Source organism: Perca fluviatilis, chromosome 8 (genome assembly GCF_010015445.1).
Source record: "Perca fluviatilis chromosome 8, GENO_Pfluv_1.0, whole genome shotgun sequence".
In the NCBI taxonomy this organism is placed as follows: Eukaryota; Metazoa; Chordata; class Actinopteri; order Perciformes; family Percidae; genus Perca; species Perca fluviatilis.
The window spans coordinates 8,472,194-8,487,515 of NC_053119.1; the positions used below are offsets into that span (position 1 = coordinate 8,472,194).

Genomic DNA, 15,322 nt, shown 5'->3' on the forward strand with positions numbered 1-15,322 from the left:
ACTTTCGTCAGAAATTTTTAGTTTCCTTAAACCATAAAAAATAGTTATCCGATCAAATTTAGTTGTTGTCTCACTCATTGGTTAGAACTTCATGAAAGGGACAGAAATCCGGAGTGTGTGTGTGAGAGTAGTAGCTGGCAGGTGACTCAGCCAATCACATTTCACTATTGTAGTGGGTGGGACAAAAACACATTGCTCTACGCCTTCCAGAAGGCTGCAGCGATTGACGTGCCCAGTGATCCATTTTTATTAAATTACAACTCATTACAACCCTAGTTGTAATGAACAGAAAACACAGGCAACATGTTAACAAATGCATCACCCAGATGGGCTGACGTGCTACTGACTCCATAATGGATATCCACTCTAAAACTTTCTGTCTTTCTGGCCAGTAGCGGTTTTATTTTACTCTACACCAGTGTCAGATGGACAGACAACCAACTAATAAAAGCATAGTAAAAATGTAAATCTATCCATCTATAATTGCAGGAACGTCTGTCCGTCCGTCTGGGTGTTAAGCGCATATCTCTCAAACCGTTAGTCCGATGGATTTCAAACTTGACAGGTGTCTTGCTATGGGCACGAGTAAGTGCAGTGCCAAGTTTGACGTTGTTTGGATTAGGAATGCAAAAGATATCGTTAAATACAGTGCCTTGCGAAAGTATTCGGCCCCCTTGAACTTTTCGACCTTTTGCCACATTTCAGGCTTCAAACATAAAGATATAAAACTGTAATTTTTTGTGAAGAATCAACAACAAGTGGGACACAATCATGAAGTGGAACGAAATTTATTGGATATTTCAAACTTTTTTAACAAATAAAAAACTGAAAAATTGGACGTGCAAAATTATTCAGCCCCTTTACTTTCAGTGCAGCAAACTCTCTCCAGAAGTTCAGTGAGGATCTCTGAATGATCCAATGTTGACCTAAATGACTAATGATGATAAATAGAATCCAGCTGTGTGTAATCAAGTCTCCGTATAAATGCACCTGCTCTGTGATAGTCTCAGAGGTCCGTGTAAAGCGCAGAGAGCATCATGAAGAACAAGGAACACACCAGGCAGGTCCGAGATACTGTTGTGGAGAAGTTTAAAGCTGGATTTTGATACAAAAATATTTCCCAAGCTTTAAACATCCCAAGGAGCACTGTGCAAGCGATAATATTGAAATGGAAGGAGTATCAGACCACTGCAAACCAGCGAAGACCCGGCCGTCCCTCTAAACTTTCAGCTCATACAATGAGAAGACTGATCAGAGATGCAGCCAAGAGGCCCATGATCACTCTGGATGAACTGCAGAGATCTACAGCTGAGGTGGGAGACTCTGTCCATAGGACAACAATCAGTCGTATACTGCACAAATCTGGCCTTTATGGAAGAGTGGCAAGAAGAAAGCCATTTCTTAAAGATATCCATAAAAGTGTCGTTTAAAGTTTGCCAAAAGCCACCTGGGAGACACACCAAACATGTGGAAGAAGGTGCTGTGGTCAGATGAAACCAAAATCGAACTTTTGGCAACAATGCAAAACGTTATGTTTGGCGTAAAAGCAACACAGCTCATCACCCTGAACACACCATCCCCACTGTCAAACATGGTGGTGGCAGCATCATGGTTTGGGCCTGCTTTTCTTCAGCAGGGACAGGGAAGATGGTTAAAATTGATGGGAAGATGGATGGAGCCAAATACAGGACCATTCTGGAAGAAAACCTGATGGAGTCTGCAAAAGACCTGAGACTGGGATGGAGATTTGTCTTCCAACAAGACAATGATCCAAAACATAAAGCAAAATCTACAATGGAATGGTTCACAAATAAACATATCCAGGTGTTAGAATGGCCAAGTCAAAGTCCAGACCTGAATCCAATCGAGAATCTGTGGAAAGAACTGAAAACTGCTGTTCACAAACGCTCTCCATCCAACCTCACTGAGCTCGAGCTGTTTTGCAAGGAGGAATGGGCAAAAATGTCAGTCTCTCGATGTGCAAAACTGATAGAGACATACCCCAAGCGACTTACAGCTGTAATCGCAGCAAAAGGTGGCGCTACAAAGTATTAACTTAAGGGGGCTGAATAATTTTGCACGCCCAATTTTTCAGTTTTTTATTTGTTAAAAAAGTTTGAAATATCCAATAAATTTCGTTCCACTTCATGATTGTGTCCCACTTGTTGTTGATTCTTCACAAAAAATTACAGTTTTATATCTCTATGTTTGAAGCCTGAAATGTGGCAAAAGGTCGAAAAGTTCAAGGGGGCCGAATACTTTCGCAAGGCACTGTATATAGGTAAAAGAAGCACACACTGGCTTTTGCCGCTCTAGCCGCTGGCCACTCCCCTCCTGCTCACTGAGTGAGCAGGAGCAGAGAGAGAGAAAGAGAGAGCAGCGGAGCTTTGGCAGCTAAAATGTGTGCAAAGTAGCACTACTTTGGACTGTCTTTGACTTTGAATAAACAAACGACAATTCCCGAATTTAAGGACCTTTCAGAATCCCACACATGCAAAGCACAACCAGACAACAAGTGCAGACAGAGCGTGATGTCACTTATAGGCAAGCTATCTATCTTATAAAGCCAGACTATCTGTATATACAGTATGTGTGTCCGTGTTTGGGGGGGAAGGTAAGCTGCACATCAGCGCCTCTGACTCTTTTTCTGCTATTGTATTGTCAGATAGCCTACATCAGACTCACCCTGGGTCGGGTTAATTAAGTCCCCAAAATACCCCCACAAATCAAATCCCCTACTTCACAGTTAACCGTCAAGCCACTAAACCTGTATGGAAATGAACACCTCTGCTGAAATGTTAAATTCGTTAACAATCCGACACAAGATCTCTCTCTCTCTCTCTCTCTCTCTCTCTGTCTATGTGTTGGGCCGGGTGGGTAGCGCACTGCCATGAGTCCATGACGCTAATGTCCGATTATATTTTAATTGTGATATTTTGTGATTACATTCTGATTTTGCCATGTTCTCTGTCAGGTAAATATATAAGCACAATGTCTTCCTCCATAGGCGCCAATTTATGTTCACGGCCGATACACACACTATTAACTTGATAATAAAGCCGTAAAATTTCAACTCAAGACAGCGCCACTTCTCACAAATACAGACAGAATTGGAAATGAGAAGTTTAACTGACCACCAACTACCGCTGACCTGACGAGCACCACGACCGGCCGCTCACGGTGCTCTATATCCAGCGCACAGTCACCTATCCTGGGGTAACTAGACCACCAACTATCACTGACCTGACGGAGCACCACGACCGTGCGCTGTATCTAGCGCACAGTAACCGATTCGGATTCTGTCCATTTAATTCTCACTCTGATTACCTAACGCACATGCACGCACTGTGGGGTGTAGGGGGGGGGGTGGGCAGGCGTTTTCATCCAAGAGACGCTGTGATTGGTGGATAGGATATGGAGCAGGGGACTGACAGCGACATAACCAATCACATTATGACAGACGCTCCACTTAGCACCAATTGCAATGTTTAATTTTAAATGAATGTAACCTACTGGCAATCTGGCACACGTGGGTGCTCAGTGGGTGCTGGTATTTTCCGTGGGTGCTCCGGATGCAGACGTAGCCTACACTAAGTCAATAGATAGTAGGCTATACAGTGGAGTTGCATATTAAGTGTTTCAGGGTCCTTCTGTAAGTCATTTTGGGGTACACTTTGGTTTTGATAAATTCTACAAGCAGCAACACCACATGCCAAGCAATCAGCCCGTTTTCAACGGGCAAGCACTAGTGTATATAGAAATATGTAACCCATCTGGTGAAGGCTCTGACAATGAAAACGTCTGATTTAAGATTTAAAAAAAGACAGCGCTCAAAAATGTGAATGAAGACAGTGTTTATCCTGCAGTCACGCAGAACATGTCTAAACAACTACCAGGGACATTTCCATATCCCTAACTCATAATCGTTCTCCCTTTGGCGTTTACTCCAGCCTGTATTTGATCTGAACTGCTCCGGTACAGCAGTAGTCTGAACTTGTTTCAGAAGATCACTTCTTTAGCAACTAATCACAACAGGAATGGTGACAATCTAAATATGCAGTATTGTTATGGCTTGATCCCAGAAATTCTTTCAGACAATCTGGAGACATCTTTAGGATTACGGCTAAAGGATTAGCATATCTAGACAAATTGTCTGGAATTTTATCTTTGTTATGAAATGCGATCAGGTTACGTACCATTAGTTTGTTGTGGAATCCTGTATAGATAATTTAAAAAAAAAAGTTTAGACTTAATCAAATAGAACTATAAACATTTTTACAAACTGTCAGTGAATATATTTTTTTTTTTTACTAATCTTTTGAATAAAAACGGCAGCTTGTAAAATGCAGGTCCTCCTTATATCACGCAAAAGGATTTTAGACTTTTGGAGTAGGACAGTTTTAATCTTTGCCATCATTTTTAAAGCAGAATTTTAGACCCGACAGTTCATGGATTAATACATTTCATATTTAGTCTTGGTCTTTTAAACGTTTTACCCTACAGTATAAGTATGCTTTGACAAATAATTCCCATGAAAAATTACTAGAATGCTATATTATGAAGATACGATTAATTTTGTGCTGCGATTTTGGGGTGGCAATAGCTCGGTCCGTGTGGAGTTGGGTTGGGAACCAGAGGGTCGCTGGTTTAAGTCCGCGTACGGACCGAGGTACAGAGTGTGGACTGGTAGCGGATGAGAGATGCCAGTTCACCACACTGCCAAGGTGTCCTTGAGCAAGGCACCGAACCCCACCAACCGCTCAGGGCGCCTGTCCAGCAGTCACAGCTCACTCACTCTGACATCTCTCCCTTTGTGCATGTAAAAAGGATGTAAAAAGGACCTGAGCATGTGTGTGACAAAATATATATATATATATATATATATATATGCTACGATGCTCATAACTTATTAGAAAGCATTTGAGGAACATACATATTAAAAAACACACTAGCTTTTCTCTATTTAAATTCACTGTCATGTACGAGGATTACAGGGAATAGTTTCAGTTGTTTTCAGGTCCTTTATTTAATAGGGGTGTTGAAATAATCATTGCATCGATGCATCGTGATGCGGACCTAGACGATTCTGCATAGATGCTGTGACAGACAATAATCGGTTATTGCCTACTTGATGTTGCTTGTTGATTTTCCGGTCGTTGCTTTTTTTAGTTTTTGCCTTTTGTTGTGTTCAGACTCCGCTACATTCAGGAAGTGTCTTCTTTTTTTTTTTTTTTTTAAGCGCAGATATAATTTAAAAGGGAGTTCATATATATCTGACTGCTTGAATTTGTTGATGAAAACCATGTGTAGTAATATATAATAATACTGAGGAGGTGACGCATCGTGATGCATCGGGATATTGAATAGATTTGAATCGTTGACAGGATAATCATAATCAGATCGTGGAAGATTCACACCCCTAGTATTTAACTAGGTAAAAGTCTCAGTAAACTCTTCACAACTGATTGATTCTAAGCTTTGAAATCAAGGAATTCGAGCTACACTCTAGGTACAATGCAAATGTACAGTATGTATAATTTATTTGAAATGCAGAACTTTATGCACTACAAAAAACGTTGTAGGCCTGTAAATAACACCCATCAGCAGCAGGAAGTCAGAAGCCATGGGAAGATTTTCTACTTTAATCAAATAAGGACATTATGTAAACTATTACATAATCTGAAATGAATAAAGAACCAGCCTTGTATAATGTGTTTATATAATCCTGCAATCCATTTGCATTCAAATCATGACTGACTGTATTCCACTGCCCTTTACTGTTTACAAATGTCTTTTCCTTTTGTGCAGATAAGATACAGCAGCTGCAGAGCTAGACTTTTTAAATACTGGCCAAGATTCAACTACAAAACACTAAAAACAACTGTTCGTATCAATAACAATTACTGTGCAAAGTAAACTTTTAGTGTTTTCGATTTGTACAATGAATTCCTGATACACCAATAAAAAAACAATGTAGTCGACAATAGGGGAGAAATAGCTTTAGGGTTGCAGGACTGAAATGCAGTTTAAGCAGCCTTTTGTTACAGCTGATAAGATAATGCTGCCTACCTGGTGAAGACAGGAAGCTGAGACTGGATGACTTGGACCCTGATGATGACAAGCAGCAGGGTGCTGATGACAAGGACAATGAGCTTTAGCAGAGTTTGCAGGACAGCGTAGGGGAAACCGTCTTTACCCTGCAATACTCGCCGCAGTGTGTCCAACAGCATGGGCAAGGTAAACTGAGAGAATAGCAAAAGGAGAAACACAGGAAGGAAGGGTCAACTCAACATTATAGCGCAAGGGGTTCCTACACACTTTCGGAGTGATTTTGGCTTTAGATGTAAAACATTTAAAGGGAAACTATTATGTTCTTCCGTATTTTCTGTCATATCTATAATGTTACAATGTCAGATTTTCACGTTAAACATGGCCAAAGCTTCAATTAATGAGGTAAACGTATTTCAGATAAATCCCTGTGAGAAAAAACCTCAGATTTCCCAACTGTTGTGAACGCTCCGCTTTCAGTGTTGTTTTCTACTCTCTGCTCTGTGACATGTAACTCATGCCATTAAGGCTCGTTTAGTGCTAGAAATATTTATCGGTCTGATATACTACTCTAACCGTAACTAAATCCAGATGGCAACCGCTTTTTAACACTCCCTTTCAATTTATGCTTAAAACGCTCTCTAGTATAAAGCCAGCCATGCTTTGATGTAGCAGGTGTGTGACCAATAGGAACAAAGAGCGACCAAGTTTCAGAGCCTTACCCCTTGTGCAACAAACACTTCATGGACACAGCAGATGCCGACGACAGTGATTCCCTGCTCCTTACACAGTGTCGCTGCAGCCACCAACACAACTGTCAGAGCAATGGGAGCCCAAACTGAAAAACAAAAAAGGAATATACACAAATAACAGACAACCTATATACAACCTTTTACAGTGGTTTGTCCATTTTAAACAAAGTGGGCAAATTCTTGGTACAGATTTTCTTGATCCAAATGATATACACCAACCCCTATTGCAATGCAGCCCTCCCACCGCTATCCTTGAGGACACAAGCCATTGATCCTTTCTTTAATGGAGTGACCGACCGATACCGTTTTTTCAAGGCTGATACCGATTATTAGTAGTTAATAAAACCGATAACTAATATTTGGAACCAATTTGCATATACAGTGAAAATTAAAATCTTTAGGTCAAAATTAAGATTTTGGAATGTTACAAACTCCAACACAAAACTTCATTTAAATGCTTTAAGCAATTATTTAATAACTTTGAAACTTTCAACTTAATACACAGTAAAAGATAGTCAGATAGCGTTGGGGGGCGGGACATTAAGTCAGACTCAATGATCATCGGTCTATGTTCAGACAATCCTCTTTGACGCGATAAGTCAGGAAATATTCAAGCATTTGCACTTCATCAATCACTGGGAAAATACCACTTGCACTTTGCAAAACCATTGAAAAAAGCCAGGGCAAAAATAATGGATGCCAGGTGTTTGCTCTTGTCATCAGGGTGGGTGATGTTAGTCATTACAGGGAAATGGAAATTATATGGACATATTTTGCATGAGCCCAGCTAGGGCTGCACAATTAATCTAATTGTAATCACGATCACAATTTGGGCTTCCCACGATCAAATTTGCGTGATCGAGCAATATTTAAAATGTGTCATTCCGTTCATAGAACGCTCCTTATCAAAGTTTTTGCAAAGCCAATCTAGCGCTCCATAAATCACTGTCTGATCACGTGCCTCCATGAGCCAATCAGAGTTGTTCCCCTGCACCGCGCAGCTTAGTTTCTAGATGTAGACAGTCACAGAGGACAGAGTAACGTGAGGAAAATTCCACAACCGGTAGCAGTCGGTCATCATAAGCCGGTCACGAGGTTTACCAGTAAACGCAACATTTTGTCCCATCTAGGGTTGGGCGGTATCCAAATTTTGATTATGACGCAAGGCTCCGACGGCGTCACCAAACTGCTGGCTTGTGCACCGTTCACAAACTGAATACCAAACACTAATACTGAAACAATAACATAACAGCTTACAAAAAAACGACTTTCTCCTCCACATGGTCATGTGATGACAATCACACATAATTACATAAATTATATTTAATATTTAATCCTTGTCTCCTATTGCGTGCATTGCATTTTTTTTTATGACAAATACCGCTGCCATTTTTAGGACCCCGCGGTATACCATATTACTGCCCAACCCTAGTCTCATCTGTTTTGTTTTTCAGACAACAGCAGTGACCAGTGCTAGTTTGAGTCTTTTAGCTCATAGCTTTAGCATCAGACTGTTGGACGTCCCGCTGTTGGAATCCTCTCCAGTGGAATACAGTCACACTACACCGTTTAGCTGTCAGCATTTTAGCCGTGTTTAATCCAGTTACTACTGTAGGTAACGGTAGGCTAATGTTACCTGCTGTATAATGTGTTATAAGTGTTTACTAGCGTGACATGCATCGATGTTTATGTTGCCTCTAACGTGGGTTTCGGAGCATCAGCAGACACGCAAGTGGTAGTGTAATGAGCCACCGAAATCCGCGTAGCTATTTCCTCCGGTAGATACCGGGCACCACATGCGCTGTTAACGTGAACAGAAAATTGCGTTGCCTGTATCTTTCACGGCAAACGTGCATGTGTGGAAAGCGGTCGCACAACAGCTGAAATGGCATACTCCTTCACAGTATCCTTCAATAAAGGAAGAGGAATGTAGCACGATATGGGAGTATTAGCAGGAATGTAGCACAATATGGATGTAAAAGCAGTTATAATTAGCCTATGTGACAATAAAATTTATTTTGGTTCAAATCAACAAATAATCGTGATAATTAATCGTGATCTCAATATTGATCAAAATAATCGTGATTATCATTTTTGCCATAATCGTGCAGCCCTAAGCCCAGCACACCATTTGCCAGTCATCTACCATCTGAAATATCACATTTGTCTTGTATGCACTATTGCATAACTTTCCCCTGATTCCCAGTGTTATTTATTCTCTATTGACCAATTGAAGGCAACATATTTGTCATAAACTTTAAAATATTCAACTCTGTGACTTAATGCGAACTGCCTGAATGAGAACGGCCTGAATTAATCAGTTTTGTTCTCATTAGGGAAGGAAGAACAGTTTCATCCTTCAGGTCTTTCAAGGATTTAACCTCTGAACTGGGACACAGCTTAAAAGAGCTGCCATGTGCCTGAGGAAACAGTGTTGACAGACGGGCAGGCGATTCCAACACAACAACTTGCACAAATACAAGCCATGCCAAAGAATCAACAAAGGTTGAATCTAAACCGATTTGTCAGCATGGCTGATATTGTTGGCCAATTTTAGCTCATCACAGATGTAATTGTATCCGCATACCTTTTGACCAATAAGCAACAAGATGGCAGTACAGAAATGCAATAGATATTTTACGTTTTTGTTAATTTAGTAACAGTATTGACATCACATTGTTTGTAACAGAGCACTGACAAGTTTCTTCCAGGAAATGAAGTGAAAGAGAGAGATGGGGGACAATAATGTTGTTTGGGAAATTGTTGGTTCTTCGTAAATTATAGGGTGTGGTCTAGACCTACTCTATCTGTAAAGTGTCCTGAGATACAGTGGTGCTCATAAGTTTATGAACCCATGCTAAAGTTGACAAAAAAGGAGGAATAAAAAAAATTATCTTTTGGAAATTGATCTTAATGCCCTAATTGAATCCATGAAATAACTGGCCTTTAGGGGTGTGTATACTTATGCCCCTGTATTTTAAAAGGATAACATTTATTTATTTACGATATATTGTTCATTCATAAAGACAATTGGTGTCCTTAAAAGGTTGGATTTTTCCTAATTTTTTTAATTAAGGCATTAAGACCAATTTCCACAAGATGATTTTTTTATTCCTCTTTTTAGGTCAACTTTAGCATGGGTTCCTAAACTTATGAGCACCACTGTAACTCTGGTTATGATTTTTCCTCAATTATATGCAATTATATTAAAAAAAAATATACAGGTGCATTTAATGACAACAAACCCCACCCTTTAACTACGTGACAGATTCCCGTCCATGAAAAACCAACAACAAATTACTAACCACAGACAAAACACAGCAAATGCAGGTGCAACTGCATTAGAAAATTAAGCAATGAACACTGTAACAAAGTAAAGTAATTACAGTAGACCTCAAAAAACAATGCTATTAAATGACATAGGATATTCCATTTTAATTAACCTTGCTGCGAAGTAAACTGTGGCCTTGAGCTTCTGAACACTGACAGTATTCCTCCAAGTCAGGTCCTTGATCCTATCCCAACCCTTTCTGTTGACACAAACCTCCTAGTTCTCACGTCCCCCCTCCCCCTCCGCCTGTGCACACGCACACACAAACACTTGACTGTGGACTATTTTTACACGCGCACACACACTTACACAACTTACCAATGGAGTTGTCTGCACCTGTTGATTTCGTGTAGGCCAGGAAAGCAGCCAGGAGAAAGATTGAAGAGAGAAGTTCAGCTCTGCCAACCACACCTGTGACCTGATGATAGAAAGTGACATCCATCAGTACTGGGTCCCGTCTATACCGATTTGTTCATTTTAAATCTGCAGTGTTGGTTACGATGACAGGGAACACATGAACACACACAAACACACACAAACACGCATGCACACGCCATTTTTGAGCAGTTTACTATTCGGCGGACCAACAGCATTGTATCCAACCCTTTTGTTGAACTGTGAGTATGTACTAATTAATTATAAAAGGAGGTACAGGGTCCCCTTGTGTAAGTTTGTTTGAAACATTAATTTGCCCCTCTGTCAGTAAAACTGATCAATGGTCATCTTTGATAACTGCAGGTTTTTACCGATCATGCGTTTGCTTGTAAAGGGAGATAAAGTAACCTAAACCTCATTTTGCAACAGGCTCTTAAGTGTCAAAAGTGTTCCCACATGACCATTTCACCACAGGGTTCAATAACCACCAGAGATGAATCATATACACCTCAAGTGAAGAAAAAAAAACACACAGATCTAGTTCTAATCTCTTTGAGAACATTACACACGTGTCTACAACTGGTCGGTAACCCCTTCCATCCAGCTGTGAAAACAGGTCTATTCAGGCAAATCCTTTTTAGCGGATGACAAGATCTTTGTAAAGCAGCCTCTCTGACATTAGCGTCTGTCATTTGTGTAAATGATGACTGCCCTCGTGTGGAAGAAATAACATTCTCACTTCCACCATAACCAAAGGCATGAGTTCTTAGAGATAGACATATTTTAAAACAACACATAAGGTCCCACAAAAAGGTTCTAAAAAGCCCTTTACAAAAGAAGAGTCTGTTGTGATTTGTGTGTATCCCTTAAGAGCACACTAAGCATTACAAGAGGGTTACAACTTTATAGATCGGTGTAAACATCCAAATTTAAACAAGGCTCATGCATTGTTCTCTGACTGACCGACTAATTGTCAATTGGTGGTGGAGAAAATAATCCACTAGCTGCCCATCTAGCTGAAACCAACAATTACTAGTATATATCACTGTGGCCTTTGAATGGTTCGGCCTGTAAAAAAACAACAACCAAAAAACACTGCAAGAACAGGATCACAATACCTACCTACACTTACTTCATCAGGCAGCCACACTACTGCATTAGCTCACTTGATAAGGAAGCCAAATTACTTATGCAGGAGCCATTTTGCTACAAGGTTACTAAGAAAACATGTATGCCCCTGTGCTACATTAACTGTTTTAGTTTGATTACACTGGTTGCTGTTAATAAACATAGAAAAGAATGGCATTATCTAAATAAATATAGAGCTACTTTATGCTATTGCCAAATAAGTTGATACTCCGATAGTAAGTAACAAGGAAATCTATGGAACATGCAGTACTTCTGCTTACAAACAGCCAGCGTCAGTCAAAGCTAATTCAACAGAATGGTAGAAAGGCTGACCACAGTTTGGTTTGTTAATTTGGCTGATTTACTCAGACTACAAATCCCATTTTCTGTGTGTGTCTGTCTGTACAGCGTTGGGGCACAGCTATTCATTGAGTGCTTTCTCATGAATGCCATTTTGGAGCCTTAATATACTGTTGTGGAGTACACTAAATAATCGGTATTTGAAGATACTTGGAGATACAAAAAACTGAAGTCTCCATTCAAAAAGACAGACACTGAGAAAGACATGGGGACACACAGGACTCTTTGTACGCGCTTATCATGAAGGGACCTTCAGTGCTTGGAGCATAACTAAAAAACAAATGATCCGTTCAGAGAGAGATTCCAGACGATGATAACATGAAGGGCATTTGCTGGACTAACTCTAAGGGCTCATTTGTGAGGCAAATTGTTTCCATTCAAGAAGTCTGAGAGACTGCATAGATTAGAAAACACCATGAGGAAGATTGGCGCAGTGGTGCACGCTGTGTAACAGTAGCACTCCGTCCCAAAAAGCAGAATGTTTTCTTTGTTTTTCTACTCTGGTCAGGGCCTGTCTGATCATCAGTTCAGCTATGTTGAATAGGATGAATTACAAGTCCTAATTGGGGAAGACATTTTTTTTTTTTTAAGACAGGCTCTATAGCAGAGAATGAGATCAAGTTCAAATGATAAGCAATAAGAAAAAGGTTTTTGGTTTCTGATCATGATTCTGAAGACCAATAAACTTTGTGTTCCCGATAACATTCATGATAATAGTTGTAACAACTAACTTTTCAATTTATAAAAGAACCTTAAAATGGCTGTATGTAACTTTCAGTTTGTGTTGATTCTAGCGGCCGCTTTGGACAAAAGCGGTAGTGTTTTTACTAGGGATGCACCGAATATTCGGCCACCGAAAATATTCGGCCGAAATACTTTTATCACCGAAACAATACGGCCGAAAATGTTGTGATGATGCAAACAGAAACCGCGACCTGCACGTGTGTCAGTACCCGATCCTTTCCACCTGCAAAGCGTCTCCTAAGCAAAGAGGTTGAGACGGACCACGGAGTGAAAACAATGAAAAGTACGCTCTTAGAGTCTGTCAGCACACGTTTCAGTGAGATCTATTCGGATCCTCTGAACTTCATCGCGACTGTACTTGATCCGCATTATAAAGATCATTACTTGGATGCGGAAATAAAGCAGTGCGCACGAGAAATGATCCAGGCGCGATGGATGCGGAGAACCCGCGATGGAAGCGGGGCGCGCACAGAGCAGCGCTAGCGCGCAGGAGATCAGAGCGCAGAAAAAAAAGACTCGTCTCTCTGCACCAGATGAGGGGCATGCACCCTCGTTGTCTGATATGTTCAGTGAAATCCTGCAAGAAAGTGCCTCAAATAATAAAAATAATAATAATAATAATAATAATAATAATAACAACCAATAGGTAAGCTATTCTGTTCTTAGGCTACTGTATACTGTATGTGACTATCAGATTGTAGCCATATTTCTGCTAGATTTTTTTTTAATTAAACTTTAATATTAATTTATACAATTGCAATGCCTTGATTTTAGTAAAGTTAGTACACAGTCATAGTCATAAATGCAATGGTACTAATAATTGGCATAATTTCTTTCGGTTTCGGTTTTCGGTCTCCTCTTTTTTCGGTTTCGGACAAGAATTTTCATTTTGGTGCATCACTAGTTTTTACCACACCTGCTGTCGTAAAGGTCTTTCCTTACGGTGCTGTATTTCCCACTGTATATTACAGAGTTAGCGTTATGGGGAGGGCATACAGTTGCGATAAATACATTTCTCCAACAGAAAATCAGTCATTTACAATAAAAGAACAAGTTACAGATGCATCGTTGCATTTCAAGTGTTGCATACGGTAACTTAGCCTACTTTGGATGTCTCGTGAGCTAAACCGGGTAGCACTGTCACTGTGTCACCAGCCAAAACATTAATAAGAGATTGTTGTAGCAACCAACGTAGTAATAACTTAGATTGATATAGCGCATTATATGAAACCCACAGATGCTTTACACAAGGAACATTACATACCTGAGGGGGCCAATTCGGGGTGGGTTTTGAATAATTTACAATCCCGTAATTGTCTCCCATCTGTTGATAGCCCGATCGAGTGTGACGCATTATTGCCTTTTGTCTTTCACTTTCCCTTTTAGCTTTTAGTTCTTGGTTTAATTTCCTTCTTTTCTGTGATGGTCCTGCCCCAGTATTTGCCATAACTACATCAAATAACTTGTAAAATAACATTAAAATACTATTAGGCTTATATAAAGAAATCTCCTGCTTCCTTTTACCTGGCTCAAAAGGCTGGATACGCTAACACAGGCTTTCTGATGTTGCAAAGAAATCTGTGACCCATCAGAATGTGTTACTATGGCGCCGTCTACCTGCCACAAATCATTCTGTGACTGTGTGATTCTGTGAACATTGTGGCTGTGCGACCGGAACCAGTCTGCAGACGTGGAAAATGTGTCTGAGCGTCTCGGACAAACAGGGATCTGTTGCCCGCTTGTCGGTTAACGGTTAATAAATCGGTTAACGAGGGTCGTCCATCTGTCAAAAACACTGATAAAACACTATTGTAAATACTGATACAATTTCAGTGGGCCGTGACTGCATGGGAAAAATCTAACCCTGGCAGAGGCCTTACTAAAAACTATATAAAAATGGCATTTTTACTGTTAGTCTCGTTTGCTGTTACAGGTCATTTAAGATCATTGTATGAAAAATGACAGAGCTTCAGAAAAAAAAAATAATAATAAATTATATATATATATATATATATATATATATATATATATATATATGAAAAGATTTCAATGGAGCCCAAAACAATGTCCATAGTAATAATTGCTCTATTAACAGAAGGGGTTTAGATGACAAGTTGCGGTAACTGGAATTGATTGACTTTTTTATATCATAAAAACAATGTGATTTTGACATGGCTTCTTTGTGGGTGGAAAATCTTAATTCATTAAAGGGGTGATAGAATGATTATATAGGGTATTTTACACTGTTCCTTAAGGTCTCCTAATGGGGTATGTAACATTGGTTGGGCTGAAAATTGCCCGAATGATATTTTATTAGGCCCTTAACTACCCTGTGAATATGGCTCTATTTGGAACAAGAGCTTTTCTTCCAAATATGGTATGCTCATGAATATTCAGAATGAGCTACGCGCTGATTGGTTTGAGCAAACTACATAGAAACACATGGGAGACTCTCATATTTCAGACACTGCAAAGTTATACATTGTTTATCGGGCTATTTCGTTATTAAATTCACTTCTGATACTTTTTAAGCGAGAAATCAACTATATAAAGCTCAAAATTGGGCCGTTTTACCGAAAATTGA

The 15,322-nt window shown here is 39.9% G+C and overlaps 1 protein-coding gene across 2 annotated transcripts in view; it reads right to left on the bottom strand.

Annotated features, from left to right (window-relative positions):
- Nucleotides 1–15,322, bottom strand: part of tmtc3 (transmembrane O-mannosyltransferase targeting cadherins 3) — a 39,558-nt gene that overhangs the window by 17,521 nt on the left and 6,715 nt on the right. For both annotated transcript variants that reach the window (XM_039807406.1, XM_039807407.1), the window contains exons 4-6: nucleotides 10,450–10,549; nucleotides 6,771–6,886; nucleotides 6,070–6,242 (exon numbers count right to left, since the gene is read on the bottom strand). In XM_039807406.1, coding sequence (XP_039663340.1) covers nucleotides 6,070–6,242; nucleotides 6,771–6,886; nucleotides 10,450–10,549 — 389 coding nt within the window. The remainder of the gene's footprint in view (nucleotides 1–6,069; nucleotides 6,243–6,770; nucleotides 6,887–10,449; nucleotides 10,550–15,322) is intronic.